Source organism: Bos grunniens, chromosome 12 (assembly GCF_055505025.1).
Source record: "Bos grunniens cultivar Pamir isolate PY7600 chromosome 12, Bosgru_T2T1.0, whole genome shotgun sequence".
In the NCBI taxonomy this organism is placed as follows: domain Eukaryota; kingdom Metazoa; phylum Chordata; class Mammalia; order Artiodactyla; family Bovidae; genus Bos; species Bos grunniens.
In genome coordinates, this window is record NC_141176.1 from 13,316,908 (window position 1) to 13,335,939 (window position 19,032).

General features: G+C 39.7%; 1 protein-coding gene across 4 annotated transcripts in view; it reads right to left on the reverse strand.

The window, feature by feature from the left end:
• Positions 1-752: 752 nt before the first annotated feature.
• EPSTI1 (epithelial stromal interaction 1) overlaps positions 753-19,032 on the reverse strand; it is a 98,050-nt gene continuing 79,770 nt past the window's right edge. For 2 of the 4 annotated variants that reach the window (XR_015137818.1, XR_015137817.1), the window contains 4 exons: positions 13,087-13,160; positions 6,401-6,500; positions 1,588-1,704; positions 753-1,302 (listed from right to left, as the gene is read on the reverse strand). Coding sequence is in view for 2 of the 4 variants with exons in the window: in XM_086328848.1 (XP_086184974.1) it covers positions 1,294-1,302; positions 6,401-6,500; positions 13,087-13,160 (183 nt within the window). In the remaining 2 variants the exon portion in view is untranslated. The remainder of the gene's footprint in view (positions 1,303-1,587; positions 1,705-6,400; positions 6,501-13,086; positions 13,161-19,032) is intronic. The other 2 variants (XM_086328848.1, XM_086328847.1) reach the window with 1 other exon arrangement.

Genomic DNA, 19,032 nt, shown 5'->3' on the forward strand with positions numbered 1-19,032 from the left:
AACAGCACTAACGTAGATTTGGCTGGCAGAGGAGAGGGAAACCAGGAGTGTCTGCATTACTCACTCCAGAGAAACACTGAGTACCGTCTGCTCCCAACCACCGTCACACCACCCAGTGCAGCGCTTTCTGGACCACACCCTCACCCCACTTCTGTGAGCCCTCCCCCACCAGTCTTGGTCCAAGAACCTGAAATCCCAGTGTTTCTCCAAATACACGTTTGGAAAGTCACTTTCAATGCAGCAGATGGTAACACAGGAGAGCTCTTAATGTCGCACAGTATTGTCTGCTCTTGGCCAGTTCCAAAAATTATCTACTCTTCCAACCTTCATTCTAAGACTAAATGCAATGCTGCAATGCTTCTCTTATGTAACGTGGGAGGAGAGGGGGTGGCCAGACCATACAGTGTGGAAAACCAGTAATTCCCACACCAAGGTCTACAAACTGGTCATAAAAGAACAGGAAAGCCTACTGAACTAGTAATAGGAACTAGGTTGCATGAGCAAAGACAAGTTTCTAAAACACCCACAAACCACATGTGGTATCGACATTTGTGTCCAGCTGATTTTTATGACCTTTCAGGAAATGAACTGTCCCACTCTCAAAAACTAGAGGAACAGTATTAGTAAGTCAAAACCAAAGCCAAATCCAGTAGTGATTATAGTACTACATTTGATCTCTATGGACTGTAAAGAAGATATAAAAACAAGAGAGAAAAACTCAAGAGCTTTTCATTAAAAACAAACACAAACCATTTATACAAAAGCAGTTCAAATTTTATTTATAAATTTGTTTAAAAGCATATAAAGGATTTTTCTTTTGGTCACATTTGTAGCCTGAATTAAGAAAATAGGGATACAAATCTAAAGGTGCCAGAGCTTCCCCAAACCTGATCTGAGAAGCAGAAAAAAATTAGCTGCTAGTTTATAGAGACAGACAGGCAGGCAGCAGCCACAGCTCTCACTAACCTGAAAGCATCAAATGACTCCCTGCTATTCTAGCTTACTAACATGGCTGTAATTATCCTTCCAATAAGAGGCAAAACCAATTAGAAAAATAATGCAGCATTTCACTAGCAGTAGAGATTAAATATGAGTTCAGTAATCTGCGCCTACAAATATGCATAAATAATGACAGGGAGAAGAAACCAGTTATCCTCAGCCGCTCAGCTGAGTGGGTGGGTAGTTGGAGTCAAGGTAAAAAACAGTGAAGCTGAACAAAGCTGCAAGAAAGAAAAACATCTCGTGTGGTTTTTCAAGGTCAGTTGACAAAGGCCAGGCATAAGCAAATATTTCTCATGTATCCTGGAAGAAAAAGAAAATGAAAATTAGCACCAGCAACAAAACAGAATTCAAAGCCTTTGTAAATCCAAAATGAAGTTCCTCCAAAAAACACTCTGACTACATGACTATTTTTTTAATGATTTCAAGTCCCAGTGAAATGATTTAATTTTCAAGTTCCATTTCGACTCACAAGATGGTCTCTGTCGACAGTGCGTTGGCTTATTGAGTGACAGCTCATCAGCTGTGTTCTGAGAGACAGGCTAACACGGGTGACAACTAACAGTGTTCACAAATATTGTCACCCACCTCCACAGTTAGAGCAAGGACAGGGCAAATACAGTACGGAGCAGAGCTACTTCAGTGGAAATGTGTGGAGTGGAAGAGCACTCTATTATACAGCAGGAAGGTGACGTCTAAGGGGACCTGGAGGAAAGGAGACAGACTTAAATGAGTTCCCTCCTCCCGCCATGTGCAGTCATGTCATCTCGATCAAGCCTCCCAGACTACCAGCCCAAGGTCCACCGAGGTTTCAGACTACTGCTGCTCGAACATTCTGGGAAACTAAAATCTCAGGTTGCCTCATGGGTCATGGCAGATGCTTAACTGCCCTTGAAGACACAGGATTCAGAGTTTCCACAGCATCTCAAAGGGTCTCACCTACTGGTATCAGAGAAATGATCATCTGAACTGATTCTTTAAATATCCTACCTTAGATACATCTTATGTGTGATTCAAAGAAAAGCTTTGGATGTGTTTTCATTATAGATTTTTGATCCCTTGTATTAGATAAATTTATTTTCTATACCTAGTTTGCTAAAGATTTTTTACCACAAATGAATACTGAAATTTATCAAATGCTTTCTCTGTATCTGTTGAGATGTTTCTCCTATAATCTATAGGTGTTTCTCCTATAATTTATGTGGTATATTATCTTGGCAATTTTTTGGTTCTATTTATTTGTGATGAGCCAAACTTAAATTTCTGAGATAAGTACATACTATGCTTTTTTAAAAAAATTCATTGTTAAATCTGTGAAAATTTTGTTGTGACTTTTTTAATCTATGTTTATGAGTGAGACTGGCCTATGATTTTTTTTTCTATATAGTCTTTGTTTTGATTCTAAGTTACATTCACCTGCTTAATCCTTTGGAAGAATACTCCCTTCTTTTCATTTATCAGGAAAACATTCTGGACACTTGGAATAATCTGTTTCTTGAACATTTAGTAAAACTTTTCTGTAATATGTGTAGGCCTGTTTTTTATTTTATGGGAAAACAGTACCTAGATACAATTTAAATCATTTTGAATCCTACCTACAAAGTGTGAAACTGTCTCCCCTGTCTTGCAAATAGAGGATGTTGTCAATCTCTTGTATTTTGCCAAATAATAGACAAGAAGTGGTATTTTGGTTTAGTTCTTAATTTGTATTCCTTTTGTTATAAATTCATTGGATACTTTAATTTCAAAGATTATAATTTTTTCTTCCTAGAAGTTCTACTTTGCTCTCTTTGAATCTTCCTTGTTGTCTTTGTCTCTTGTTTTTGTGTATCATTTCAAAGTCAATATTTATTCCAAATGTTTTATACATAGATATCTTAAATTCAATATCTAATCATTTAAGTGTCTCAAATCATTTGGTTCTAAATTTCGTTTTGGTAACCCTCAGCCACAGCTATCTGTTTCCTATCCTTGTGGTAAGTTCCAGTCACTGTGTTATACTTAGGATATACCACTGAACAAAACAGTCAAAGAGCCCTGCTCTGATGGAATATGGAACATAAATTACCACAAGGATAGAATAATACTAATTAATCAACAAAACATCTAAGAAAATGATGTTAGAAAATTAGGCCAGAAGTTGCAGAGTGCTATAGAAAAAAGAAATGGAGCCTGGAAAGAGAATTGCAGGAGTCTGGTGGCAGCATCAAATGGATAGCCAAGGAATCCTTGGAACTTAAGAACATACCTGAAAGAGAACAAATCATTTGGATGTTTTGGAGAAGAGTATAGAGGGAGCAGCCAGTTCTTAAGTATTCAGAGAACAGCCAAAGAAAGTTGGCGTGGCTGGGAGGAATGAGGAAGAATGGCAGTCGGAGGAGAGTGCCCGAGGAGTAGTGTGGGCTCTAGGTCTTGAAGCACCTGTAAGGATGAGTAATAGACATCCTGTGGCTTTTACTCTGGAGTCATCAGAGCCACTGGAGGGCTTTGAGCCAAGGAGTGACAGCAGATGACTTATTTTTCAGTCTCATGTTGAGAACAGACTCTAGGTGGAAGCGTGAAAGCAAGGACACCATCTAGGAGATGGTTTCAAGAATTGAGATGAGCAATGATGGTGGTTGGGATCATGATAATAGTGGTGAAGGTGGATGAAGCTGCAAGACTGGATACATTTTGAAGGAAGAATCAAGGAGACTTGCTGATGCATCAGCTGTAGAGGTGTAAGAGTCAGTCATGCAAACATGAAAAAGTGCAGACAGAGAAGTGGGGTCAAGGGCATCAGAGGTGAAGTTTTAGACATGTTAAGGTTGAAATGTCTATCAGATACACAAGTAGTGATGTTGGGTAGAAAAATGGATCTGCAAGTCTAGAGGAAGAGATGGAGGCTGGAAGTTGAAATTTGGGAGTAAAAAGCATATTGGTATTTAATTTCATGAGAATGAATGAGGCCATGAAGGTCTTAAGTGAACGTAAAGAAGGTAGTCCAAGATGTATCCCTGAGGCACTCTAATGCGGAGAGGACAGAAAGAGAGGATTCAGCAAAGGAGATTGGAAAGCAGTGGTCACTGAAATAAAACCCAGGAGAGTACAGAAGCCAAGTAAACAAAGAGTTTCAAAGAGGAGGCAGTGATTTACCATGACAAATGAGGCTAATCAGTCAAAAGATGAAGACTGAGAAATAACCACTCGATTTTGCAATGTAGATAATGTTAGTGACCACAAGAAGAACTTTGTGGTTAGACAGAGATGGTCTAAATTCTGATTAGAGGGGGTTTAAGAGAAAAGGGAATAAAGAAATTGGAAACAGGACAAATCCCTCAAAGTTTTTCTCTAAAGGGGAACAAAGAAATAGGACAGTAGCAAGAGGAAAATGGGCATCAATATAATTTAATATTTACATTTTCTGCTGATGAGAATTTTCATGTGACAGTTCGGAAGAGAGGGAGGAGCACTGTTAGAATAAAGCCCCCCAGTGGATGGAGAAGACAGAATCTGCGCCATAACGAAAAGCAGACACAGAGGAAGGGATGTCTGCAGTGAAGTGAGGTGGAGATGAGAACCTGGGCAAGTTTTCGCCTCTGTGTCACTACTTCTTTCACGCAAGTGAAAAGCCAGTGACCACGCTGGACTTGGGTATGCCCGTCTTAGTAAGGAATCTTCAGTCATCCTCACTCACATCATATCCTGAGAAAGTGATGTTTCTCTCTTTCTATCTGTGAGGAACCCAAGTGGAGATTCACAACTCACTTACCTAAGACCTATCAACAGTCAGGGGAAGCCAGACTCCCACATCCCTATTCCCCTCATGGCAGCCCATGGAGTATTCATTTACTCTCTCCTGTCATCTACTCTTCAGCCCCAGGTGTTTTTCTGTGTGTGTGTGCTTAGTCTCTCAGTTGTGTCCAGCTCTTTGCTACCCCATGGACTGTAGCCCGCCAGGCTCCCCTGTCCATGGGATTCTCCACGGGATTCACCTCCAGAATTCTGGAGTGGGTTGCCATGCCCTCCTCCAGGGGATCTTCCCAACCCAGGAATTAAACCCAGGTCTCCTGCACAGTAGGTGGATTCTTTACCATCTGAGCCACCAGGGAAGCCCTTTCTATGTATATGCACCTTCAAAATTGGGGTTATTAAGTACAGGAGAAAATATACAGCAAGGTTCCAAGTCCTGTCCAAAATCTGAGTTTCAATCACATTCACTACTTATAAATTCTATAAACTTGGATAGTGTCTTAAATTCACAATACCCTATTTTCCACATGACTCCTACTCACATATTCTTTTAACTCAATAATTTGTCAATTTCACACACAATACAAAGATACTGTTTTGATTCCTTTCTATCTTTGTACATTGTCTCTACTCTGAATGCCTTAGTGATACACAGGAGCATACATTATAAATAGACACACCCACTATGCATTCTCTACAATTTGCCTACATTTAATTATCTTCAATATATATACGTTTGTGAGATCTATCCATAAATTTTAACCACTAGATGCATTCCAAGGAATCATGCATATCAAATCTCTAACAGATTATTTTCTCAAAAATGATTTTTTGTCCACCAAGTATTTATTAAGGGGTGATCTCCTCTAGAGTTACCAGGTCAGCAAGTACTTGATTATTTTCTCATATTTTACCAATTTAAAGATTTCTGTCTGTTCCTTTTTTTTAAATAAGTACAAATACACTTAGGCTTCAATTAAATTGTAAAACCCACTGTGCTTAGTTTTAATTCTGTACACATTGCAAACCCCACAATCCCATACATTCCAAAGCTTTGGTGCTGTTTAAATAATCTACTGTGCACACAAAACACATTACACACATATTACAACATAGTTGCAGGGCTTTCTTCCCCCAGATCTGTAAGAACATTTCATTTTCAAAAAGTGCCTTTTGCCATAGGGTTTTTTTAAAAATCATTTTGTAGTGAAAAATTAAATACTGATTTCTTTGATGTGCTAGTTTCACTGAAAGAATATGTTACAAGAGAATGCTTACTATTTTTAGAACCATATTTCACTGAAAATCTTCCTGGAAAAAAAAAAAATGTTCCTTGGTTTTTATTGTATGCCTGGGCAAAGGGGGATTTTTTTTTTTTTTTTAAAGACTTGCAGTCCAGGCAATCACACAGCAAACAAAGGGCAGGTGTCATTTTTTATTGTGATTGGCATTGGGCTAGAGCTGAAATCAGGACTTTCTCCATCTCTCAGAAGCTATTGTGGAATTTACAGTAATCACCCCAGCTGCCTGCCCACCACACAGCTGAATGGCACACCAAAAAAATATTTATCTAGAGAGAAGGCCACAACATATTTTTTAAATTCTCATTGTTTTTATTCTTCAACTTGGAAATATTTATTTTTTGAGAAAAAAAAAAAATAAAACTCACCCAGCTGTTACCACTATTCATATTCCAATAACCACCAAAGTGCTGGAGGCCACCTGGTTGACTTTTGCCTTGGAGTCGGTCCAGAAAAGCATTATTTACCCTTTAAAACAATGAAAAATGTGGGTAAGTGGAAAGCTTGCTGCAGGGCTGAGAGATTTTTGAGAACCTAATGTGCTGTCTGAATGGACTGTGGGGAGCTCTGCCCCCATCCAGCTCAGAAGAAATCTACAGAGACTTCTTTTCATATTAACCATATGACATGCTGGGAACAGTCCTCTGGTGGAGGTGGTGGTAGTCTTGACTCAGTCCAAAACGGGCATAAATTCTTTACTCCAGAGGTTCACTCACCCACCTCTACTAGTTCTACAAGCGTCTTGGTCACCCAAACCACCATACCCCTCAGGGCCATGCCAGGCGTGAACCCCAGAGGAGGAAGGAAGATGGAAGCTTCACCAAGAGCTAAAACATGAAGAGAAACCAAACACACTTCTGTGGTGCCGTTAATAGTATTACAAGATAAATGTCTCTCCCATACACTCTGTACCCCATCGCCTGTCTTTCTAAGGTAAATCCCACTAGTGAAAAGCAGAAGGAAAACAGGAAGAGAGTGTGAGAAAAGGGAAGAAAGACAGGCACCTGAAGAAGGAAGCCCAAGCTTTCAAAAGAAGGGATACATCTTTCCCTAATGTTTGATCATACTGGCAGCAACCAATTGCAGAAATAAAGTCAAACATATAAGTGATGAGTGATAGTTGCTCAGTCACGTCTGACTCTTTGCAACCCTATAGACTGTAGCCTGCCAGGCTCCTCCGTTCATGGAATTCTTCAGGCAAGATTACTGGAGCGGATTAGGAAGGCAAGAAGTGATCATCCTAACAGTTAAGATAGGGTTACCTGTAGGATAATGGTTATATTATGTTACTGGAGCTGGCTACCTGGGTGTCCCATTTTATAATTAACCATCCTAAATATCCTTTTCATGGACTTTTGTGTGTTACATCTTACAGTTTTTAAATTTAAGAAGGAAAAAGGCCACACCATGCTCTGTGTTGCCCATGTATGGCTGAGCAGAGTCAGAGACATGGCAGCTGGAGAAAGAGCATGGTGATAGGTACCCTATGACGGAGAAGGCAATGGCACCCCGCTCCAGTACTCTTGCCTGGAAAATCCCATGGACGGAGGAGCCTGGAAGGCTGCAGTCCATGGGGTTGCTAAGAGTTGGACATAACTGAGTGACTTCACTTTCACTTTTCACTTTCATGCATTGGAGAAGGAAATGGCAACCCACTCCAGTGTTCTTGCCTGGAGAATCCCAAGGACGGCGGAGCCTGATGGGCTGCCGTCTATGGGGTTGCACAGAGTCAGACATGACTGAAGCAACTTAACAGCAGCAGGTACCCTATGATGTGAATGAATTGTGGAGGAATAGCATCATGAAGGCCATAAGCTTCTCAACAGAAATACAGTGCCTGGAGCCCAGAAACCATTCAATCCATGCTTGTGGAAGAGGGGTTAGGCAGGACCCAGTGAGGTGAGCCTCCTTTTTAGTCATGAAGTGTAACGAATGTGGTCATTGTGGGTGGCTGTAAGTCAACATCTATGTAAGATTTGGGAACTTTGAGGATAATGACTGCTGAGTGGCAGAGTCAGAGGCTGGGGGTTTTGCCTCTTGGTCTTGCTCAGTGTGTTTAGCTAAAATGCCAACTGCATGTTGATTCATGTTAGTCTCTGGTTTTTGGTTGCTGTTTTCAACTTCAAGCCCCATTTGGCAGTGGTTACATCTTAGTTATTAGAAAGCTTTTTTTTTTTTTTTTTTAATCCCTCACTATAAAATCTACCAAGGTGTCATATTCTGGTCAGCCTGGTGGTGGTGGTTTGGTGCTAAGTCGTGTCTGACTCTTGTGATCCTGTGGACTGTAGCCTAGCAGGCTCCTCTGTCCGTGGGATTATCCAGGCAAGAATACTGCAGTGGGCTGCCATTTCCTTCTCCACTGGTCAGCCTAGTTCACTGCAGAACTGAATGTTTACACCACCTTTTCTAGACCTCTCAGCATGCAGATTGAAATAAGATACCTGAGCTGGAGACTTGAATATTAAGGAAGAAGGAAGTGGCTTTGATTCCCCTAAAACTCTACAACCAACAGTATAGTCCATACACCTGGACTGTTCGTTGGACAGTCCATACACCTGGGGCTGTTTTTATCCAGTCTCTCTGTCAGTAACAAAGACAGACGTTCCCTCAATATTCCTTTTCCCACCTCACATCCAATCCACTAGAATCCTTGTTGGCTCCACCCACTAAACAGATCCTGAATTTACCTGTTTATTTCCATGGCCACAATTCTAGTCCAAATTCCTATCTTCTCTCATTTGCCTCTCTTTCCACTCCTGCCCTCTGCAATCCATTCTCCACACAACCACTTGAATAAATTATAAAAGGGATCAGGCCTTCCTTTTTTTTTTAAACCCTCCCACGACTTATTAGTCTTAGAATAAAATAATTGACTTACAAAATCTTCTATTTCCTGCCTATCTTTCTTTCCTCATTTTGTAGTCTTCTTTTTCTCACCGTCTATAATCAAATCATTTGGGCCTCAGAAAGTTCAAGCTTATTCCCGATTCAGGGCCTTTGTGTTTGTTGCTATGCTTGGTAAGAGGGGACATCCCATTGTAATGTTTTGCCCCCTTCCCATCTCTGTGTGACCGACTCTTGTTCCTGGATGTCACCTCTTCACTGAGGAACTATTGCCTGTAATCTCTCCCTTAGTGTCACTTTGGGATGTGGTCCTCATGTGTGCATCGCTATCTGAAACAATCTTGCTGCTAAATTGTTAACTTCTATTTATCTCCTCTAGCCTGTAAATCCCATGCAGTTGGGGACGACCTCTGCCTTGTTCACACCTATTCCTAGTGCCTAGAACAAAGCACAGGGTATGCCCTGATTCCTAAGAGGTGAATGAATGAACTGTCCTGGTGCATGGTCCCCACATTAGCCTCTTTCTGTGACTGCAGCTGCATTGTAAAATTAGCCGTGGTAGGGAGAGTAGTTGATTGTCCACTGCTCTCAATTCACTTAAACACTTTGAAGATGGATGACTTTGTCATGTTCACAAGGTAATGTGATTCACTTTTGAGCGTGTTACTAAGAGGACAGCAGACTGGGTCAACTAGAGATCACAGGTGGTAAAGAGATTACTTTTTCAATTTCTATCAAGAATTTGTAATAGGGAAGAACCTTTTGTATTCTATTACAAGTTAATCACAAAAGGGATGTTGCCTATAAGCTTAAATTATACATAATGGGCCATCTCTGAGAACCCTGCTTCTCAGATAATGAGCATTAAGCTAAAATACCTTTGTTTAGCTCGCAGGAAACATCCTGACCAGGTCCTCTATTAATGACTTCGGCGAAGAAGAAACTATAAACTCCAGTGACTGACTGGAACCAGGAAATGTTTGACTTTACTCCCTCCCCTTCTAGTAGAAAAGAAGCCTGAATTCTAATTCAGGCAAGACTGGTTCTTTGAGACACACGTCTACCATCTTTTGCCAGCTGTCCAATACGTTGCTATTCTTTGTCCCAACAACTCATCTCTCAGTTTATTGGCCTGTCATGGGACAAAAAGTGCGAGCTTGGACTCAGTAACAAATTGAAATGGGGGGAAAAGTACCAGTTTATATTTTTGTTTACTAGTTTTAGAAAATACATATATTTCATTGCTGTCAAGCTAGTGCTCAGGATTTTCTTCAGAGGCTTAACTTGGATAAAAACTATTGTTCAGAGATGATTCATGTTTCAATAAATCAATTCAGTTGATTCCAATTTCCAGCTTGCAGCCCAGTTCAAGTCCTTCACCCCCAGCGCTCTGTTTTTTCCTCTGAAGTTTTAACTTTCTTCTCTTCCTCAGAAAGTTACACTGGGTCAGGTTCAGGTGCCATCAGATTCAATCGTTACAGGGTTGGTTGTAAAGCTTGTTAGGAATGTGCATGATTTCTATTATAAAACTCAGGGCTGCATTTTCTGCTATGTGAACTTCCAAACAGTAGAAAACACATTGTCTTCTTGTCTCCAATAAAATTATGTCCCTGGAGAAAACCTAACTTAACGACCCCTTTCCCCAAACCACATAGCTTGTATTGCTGCCCTCAGCAGGAATGGACACAGCTATTTTATTCTTTAAGTGACAACTGAATGAGCATGAAAAGATGGAAAAGCTCACTGTAAACACCAAAGGACAATACAAACATGAGCCTTTATCAAAAACTGATAGTATAAATAAAATATGTGTAAAGACTTGACCAATTGTTTCAAAACTGGTTACTGAGTTTATTATCCAGAGGGATTTCCTATTGGATTAAACTGGGATCTATATTTAACTAGAATCAATAGAAAGAATAGAAGGTGAAGGAAAGAAATAGTGCCATCAGTATTTAGGTATTCAGCAATAAGGAAATAAAGGTCAAAGTTCCTATAACAAAAAGTAATCTTTTTGACCTCTAATCAAATAATGTATTTTTATTGGGTGCCCACTGAAGATTAATTTCTTAGTAGAGGGGCCTATTAATGTGACATATCACTATCTTTAAAATGCCTAAAGCTTTATAATCCAATTAATCCTCAGAAATCCAGAGAAATGCTGGCTACTAATAACTACTGTTATAGAAATATCGGGTTTTTTAATAGAAAGACTTTTAAAGAGAAAAAGTAAAAGACTAAACTAATTTATGACCTAATTTATTAAAAAAAAAAAAAAAAAGGTAGCAGTAAATGTTATGTGGCAGCCTGAATGGCGAAGGGAGTTTGGGGGAGAATCAGTTCAGTTCAGTCATTCAGTCGTGTCTGACTCTGCGAGCCCAAGGACTGCAGCACGCCAGGCTCCCTGTCCATCACCAGCTCCTGGAGTTTACCCAAACTCATGTCCATCGAGTCGGTGATGCCATCCAACCATCTCATCCTCTGTTGTTCCCTCCTCCTGCCTTCAATCTTTCCCAGCATCACTGTCTTTTCCAATGAGTCAGTTCTTTGCATCAGGAGGCCAAAATATTGAAGTTTCAACTTCAACATCAGACCTTCCAATGAATATTCAGGACTGATTTCCTTCAAGATGGACTGGTTGGATCTCCTTGCAGTCCAAGGGACTCTCAAGAGTCTTCTCCAACACCACAGTTCAAAAGCATCAATTCTTTGGCGCTCAGCCTTCTTCACAGTCCAACTCTCACATCCATACATGACCACAGGAAAAACCATAGCTTTGACAGACGGACCTTTGTTGGCAAAGGTCCACCTGTGGGGGAGAGGATACATGTATATATATGGCTGAGTCCCTTTGATGTTCAACTGAAACTATCACAGCATTGTTTGTTAACTGGCTATATTCCAATACAAAATAAAAAGTTTTTAAAATGAAAAATAAAAACAAAACAAAAAATAGGTAGTAGTAATGGTTCCCCTTTATCCAACAAAATAGTCTAACCAGTGTATCAGAATTTTGATGTTTCCTTACAACCAGAGAGGGGCTTCCCTGGTGGCTCAGACAGTGAAGAATCTGCCTGTAATGTAGCAGACCCAGGTTCGATCCCTGGGTCAGGAAGATCCCCTGGAAAAAGAAATGGCAACCCACTCCAGTATTCTTTCCCAGAGAATCCCATGAACAGAGGAGCCTGGTGGGCTACAGTCTATGGGGTTGCACAGAGTCAGACATAATTGAGTGACTAACACTTTCACTTTTTCACTTATAACCGGAGAAAAACACATAAATTCACATTTAACATTTTAAAACTATTTTGACAGGACCATGGAAGCAGAATAATCCATTCAAAATAATATGAAAACACAGCCACAGTTGGCAGGTACAGCAGAATTAGGAACTTCCATTAACACTTTCTAAAGTGTCATTTACAAAATGAAACCACCACAGTTTAAAAGTACTTCTTAGTAATAGTGGGAAGGTTAAACACATAAATGAAGCCAGTCAGTTTCGAAAGAATTTGCTCCTTTAAATCATGAAGGCCTTTATATTAAATTCTTCTCCTGAGACACTCAATCACATGGCAATAAACTCAAATAACCCAACTGCTCCCTAGGAAAATCTAGAATAATGATAGATAAGGTAATTATTAGCGCTCACCCAATATCAACATGATATTCTGGGCACTCTCAATGTCTGACATTAGAAATAAGATAAAGACTATTTCCACTATTAAAAATTACTTACTGATTGTAAAAAATTTTCCCTCATATATCAGTCAACATAAAATAACCAATGGTAGTTCTTGTCTCAGCTTTTATATTCAGGTATGAGTATCTTACCATCTATACTAGTTCAGTTATTATAAAGTAGTGTACAAATGGTAAGGATTATATAAAAGGATTACTATGGCTTTGTCTTATGGGAGGGAGATTAAGTATAACCTAAACAAACAGACCTTGAGAGCTGAGTCCACTTTCTAGGGTCAATTTATGCCGCCAGTTCAGAAAAATTGGATATTGTTTGTATATGTATGTGTGTGTGTATGTGTGTGTAGCAGCTGGCATTCTCACATATACCACACCCCAATAATATAATGATTAAAAAACTAATATAGATTCCAAAATCCTGTTCAGTATGACTGTGTTTTCCTAAAACATTGCAAAACCTTTATAGGTAATCGTTTTAACCAAGGATGCTTATCTTAGTGGTTCATACCTCCTGTGTTCAGCTTGGTGGCTTTTGGTTCTTTCTTCCTCCTGTTGCTGTCGTTTAAATTCCAGTAATTCACCCTAGGAACATTAAAATATGGTTTTCAGTTAACATGGTTGTACAGAAGACACCCAAATTAATTACATATTTAACCTTAGCTAGCACAATATTTCATTTTTGAAACTTTTACTTAAGTGCCATTTCCATGTGAAATTGTTTTCTTACATAACTAGGTAGCAAAAATAATTGTGCCTCAGCCAAGTAATAACTGTGAGTGTAAAACTGTGAGATTAAAAAGGGAATGTGCATGTTCAAGCTATTAGACCATTAGGTACAACATACTCAGGAGAAAACGCAAAGTGAGCCAAACTCACCTGTGTCTTACAAAGAAAAACAAATCCAATTAGTTCCCTTAAGGAATGTTACACAATACTATTTCTTGGTAATTTCTTGAGCTTCTTTTTCCCAACAAATCCACAGCTGCTTACAAATATATATTGGACTCAACTCTGTAGAGCAATTCCATTAGAAACACATTTTCCATCCTGGAGAATAATCGCTTAGCTCTCATTGACTATGCTATGCTATGCTAAGTCACTTCAGTCGTGTCCGACTCTGTGCGACCCCATAGACACAGCCCACCAGGCTCCCCTGTCCCTGGGATTCTCCAGGCAAGAACACTGGAGTGGGTTGCCATTTCCTTCTCCAATGCATGAACGTGAAAAGTGAAAGTGAAAAGTGAAGTCGCTCAGTCGTGTCCGACTCTTAGCGACCCTATGGATTGCAGCCTAACAGGCTCCTCCATCCATGGGATTTTCCAGGCAAGAGTACTGGAGTGGGGTGCCATTGCCTTCTCCATCTCATTGACCAGTTATTTCTAATACTAGCAGAACATGGGAGTGGATGCTTTGCTTCAAATAGGCGGTCATGTTACTCCAACTAAATCTCTAGCTTCTGACATTCTGTCTTCTTGGAAGAGTCAGCAACTTCCACATTCAGTTACTATGCTCACAGTATCAAACCAAACAACTAGGTTGCTGGAGAATCTCAATACTCAACTGCCTACACCTTGAGGCAGACCTCATGTTATAACCTCAAGTTATAACCTCATGTCACAGGCAGAAAAAGGCAGAGGGAAGTTATCAGGCCCCTGTCATGAGTTAGTGCCTGAGTCAAAGAGGTTTTCCAACTCCAGCACTAACTGACAGAGAAAATACAGCCACCTCTTGATAAACACACAGCAGCTTGTGTATTTTTTTTAACCTCCAAACTTCCATGATGAAAAGTATAAAGTAAGTTCAAAATTCAGATTGATATTTTATTCTTTTAGTTTTATTCTAAGGCCTTCCAACATTGTATAGCCTGCAAAATAAAGACTGGTTTCTTATACTGTGATAATCCAAATAAGCTACACATTAATCCCTAGAGCCAGACATCCTGGAATGTGAAGTCAAGTGGGCCTTAGAAAGCATCACTACGAACAAAGCTAGTGGAGGTGATAGAATTCCAGTTGAGCTTTTTCAAATCCTGAAAGATGATGCTGTGAAAGTGCTGCACTCAATATGCCAGCAAATTTGGAAAACTCAGCAGTGGCCACAGGACTGGAAAAGGTCAGTTTTCATTCCAATCCCAAAGAAAGGCAATGCCAAAGAATGCTCAAACTACTGCACAATTGCACTCATCTCACATGCTAGTAAGGTAATGCTCAAAATGCTCCAAGCCAGGCTTCAGCAATACATGAACAGATGTTCAAGCTGGTTTTAGAAAAGGCAGAGGAACCAGAGGTCAAATTGCCAACATCTGCTGGATCATCGAAAAAGCAAGAGAGTTCCAGGAAAACATCTATTTCTGCTTTATTGACTATGCCAAAGCCTTTGACTGTGTGGATCACAATAAACTATGGAAAATTCTGAAAGAGATGGGAATACCAGACCACCTGACCTGCCTCTTGAGAAACCTGCATGCAGGTCAGGAAGCAACAGTTAGAACTGGACATGGAACAACAGACTGGTTCCAAATAGGAAAAGGAGTACGTCAAGGCTGTATATTGTCACCCCGCTTATTTAACTTATATGCAGAGTACATCATGAGAAACGCTGGGCTGGAGGAAGCACAAGCTGGAATCAAGACTGCTGGGAGAAATATCAATAACCTCAGATATGCAGATGACACCACCCTTATGGCAGAAAGTGAAGAGGAACTAAAAAGCCTCTTGATGAAAGTGAAAGAGGAGAGTGAAAAAGTTGGCTTAAAGCTCAACATTCAGAAAATGAAGATCATGGCATCTGGTCCCATCACTTCATGGGAAATAGAGGGGGAAACAGTGGAAACAGTGTTAGACTTTATTTTTTGAGGCTCCAAAATCACTGCAGATGGTGACTGCAGCCATGAAATTAAAAGACGCTTACTCCTTGGAAGAAAAGTTATGACCAACCTAGATAGCATATTCAAAAGCAGAGACATTACTTTGCCAACAAAGGTTCGTCTAGTCAAGGCTATGGCTTTTCCAGTGGTCATGTATGGATGTGAGAGTTGGACTGTGAAGAAAGCTGAGCACTGAAGAATTGATGCTTTTGAACTGTGGTGTTGGAGAAGACTCTTGAGAGTCCCTTGGACTGCAAGGAGATCCAACCAGTCCATTCTGAAGGAGATCAGCCCTGGGTGTTCTTTGAAAGGAATGATGCTAAAGCTGAAACTCCAGTACTTTGGCCACCTCATGCAAAGGGTTGACTCATTGGAAAAGACTCTGAGGCTGGGAGGGATTGGGGGCAGGAGGAAAAGGGGACGACAGAGGATGAGATGGCTGGATGGCATCACCGACTCGATGGACGTGAGTTTGAGTGAACTCCGGGAGATGGTGATGGACAGGGAGGCTTGGCGTGCTGCTTTTCATGGGGTCGCAAAGAGTCAGATACGACTGAACGACTGAACTGAACTGAATCCCTAAAGCACAATATTTAATTCTAATTTCTCCTGAGCACCAATGACAAAGGAAAAAGAGTATTCATTCAGTCACTTTGCAAGTATTAAATGCTGAGGCTTGTGCTAGAGACTTACTTTTTCACAGTGGCATAAAGTCTTTCACTTTAATTTCTGTCATTGTATAAGCATAGTTTAAAAATCTACCAAGCAACAGTACTACTTATACTAGGCTTAGATTAAAATAAAGGAAGTCCCAGTCTTCCCTCTCACCCATACAATCATGTTCAGTTTTTGTGTGTGATTTCATCTGTCAATTGTCTTGTTTAAAGCATGAATATTCTTCTGTTTCTTAATTTAAAAAAAAGTAGCATTATCATTTGGCCTCCTACCATGGAGATTTACATCTCTATTACTACCTCCATCCCAGTGCCCACTTCCCTTCCTGGTACACCACCATCCTCATCCTTCATCCTGATAACTTTATTTTAAGTTTCACTGTGGTGAGGGAAGCATCCTAGGGGTCTTACCACTCCTCAGCCAGATTTCCAAGTCACCCTTTTTTCAACTCTAGCCCTCCGAGATGCCAGGTGCCTCTAATTCCACATCTGTATCTGGACTGCTTCAATATCAGTATTACATTTCTTGAAAATGAGTTCTGCCTTCTCCTGCTCTTCCTACCAGCTTCCAAAATTGTGCTGATAACGTTTTTTGCTACAGTCTCCTGGTCTGCATTTTTGTTCTACATACTGGCTTATGCCTTTAACAAAAAAAAAATTCCCTTTATTGTCTTTTTAGGGGATCTAGGGAGAGAGGGACTGGAGTTAAGCAAATGAACTGTTGTGAAAGTGCAGTGTTTACCCAGACCTTAATATTCTGAAGCAAAAATTACACTGGAATTCTGTTACTTGATCCTCACAACAATTCTCAAAGGTAGGCAGACAGTGTTTTTTGATGAATGAATGGATAAACATTATTACACTTGCTTTATAGAAGAGGAAACAAAGGATCAGAGACTCAGTTTAAGTATTTTGTCAAGGGATAAATGGCTCCTAAGTAACAAATAAAGACGAGAGCTTGGACATTTTTGTACCTAATCTATAAAAATGCATCCAGTATAGGCTGTGGAGATAAAGGATAACTTGTCATTAGTTAATCATACTCAAGAATAAACAGCCACATCTAGAACTGTAGAGTCCATTACACTCAAAAGTTCTAGCAGAATCTATCTAACTTAAGTTCAAACCTAAATCCCTCTTGTCAAAGGATGCTATTTTTTCCCACTTATATTAACCCATTTCTCCAAGGAGCAACTTCTGTATCCAGCCATTCCAAGTTTGATAACATGAACCCTGGACAGGCTAAATTAGGACATCAATCCTAGATATGAGACAAAAGAGTTTTTTAAAACCTTTGAAGCATATATTTTATAGATGCGTATTACCACATATTTCCTTAAAATAATTTTTAAGATAACTTTTTCAGCCTTGACAAAAATGATCCTGAAATTTATCTGGTTAAAGATAAATTAGCAAATAGCAATAAAAAAATTCCTGAAAAAAAGAAATGAGTGAAAAGCAGCTTTCCCAAATATTCAAAAATATCATGAAACTGCAGGAATTAAAACAATTTGATTGAGTTCAGGAAAAGACTTACTGCATGGAAGCACAGCTTACCATAAGTTGTTTTGCTAAACCCTCACAGAAGAGAGAGAGCAGTGAATGATGATGGACTAGCTGACTACTGTGAGAAAAAATCAGAGCAAGATCCTTTATTTTTATATCAAAATAAATTTTACAGAGCCCCAGGACTTGAACTTAAAAGATGGAATCGTATAAGTTGCCAAAGGAGGCATGGGTAAGTTTATTTATAAACTTGAAATGAGGAGGGTACAGACTCAGGAAATAAAAGGATTAATAAATTTGGCTACATCAAAATTCAAAACTTCAACTGGGATAAAAACTTAAAAAGATGTTTATGGCCCACATAGGCTAATTCAGTTACTCTTTCATTCAGCCATTCAACAATATCTGAGTGCATACTGTGAGGCAGGCTTGCATCTATGTGATGGGGATACAATAACAGGACAGACAAGATCCTTGCTCCTTAAGAGTTTATATTCTAAAAAAAGAGAAGACCATGAATAAGTGAGAAAAATATCCACCGATAATCCTATGCAGAGGATTAAACATGCCGTTGTGAGGCTCAGTGACTCAGTTCTTATTTTAGGTGGAGGCTCAGGGAAGGCCTGAGGAGGAAGCTAAAGACCTTATATAAACCAATAAAGAAAACACAGACACCAGACAGAAAAAGGGCCAGGCAAAGGAAGAGGAAGTTGGCAGCTAAACCACAGAATGCCTGTACATTTAAAAATAGTCATCATTTTCACACATAGTCAAAGAATATAAACCAAAACAATGAGATAAAGTTTTTCTTCTATCCTGTTGACAAAAACTACAAAAGTTTGATAGAGAATCAGGTACATTCCAGCATTTTGGTGGAGTGTCTAAGTTAATAAAAAAATAGTTTTTGGCGAGCAGCAACCATAAATATGTAAAATGTACGCATCCTTAGCAGAATGTTCAAAGACGTGTAAAAGGAGAGGCACATCTGAATTACTGAAACAGTTAAAGTTTAAGGGAAAGACTTCATGCACATTTACAAGGACCTGGCACAGTAAAGTACCGCATCGTCCACACAATGGAATATTATGCAACAGCTCCAAAGAATTAGATAGATGGCAGAGAGGGGGCGCCTATGATAAGATCTCTAAGATACATTAAATGATAAAAGTAATGTTCAGAGCAGTTTGGAGGGTACTGTTCCATGTAAATAGAAAAGATACACATATATCCATTTTTAACTTTTATATGCTGGTATACATATCTTGGCACCCCACTCCAGTACTTTTGCCTGGAAAATCCCATGGATGGAGGAGCCTGGTAGGCTGCAGTCCATGAGGTCGCTAAGAGTCGGACACGACTGAGCGACTTCACTTTCACTTTTCATTTTCATGCATTGGAGAAGGAAATG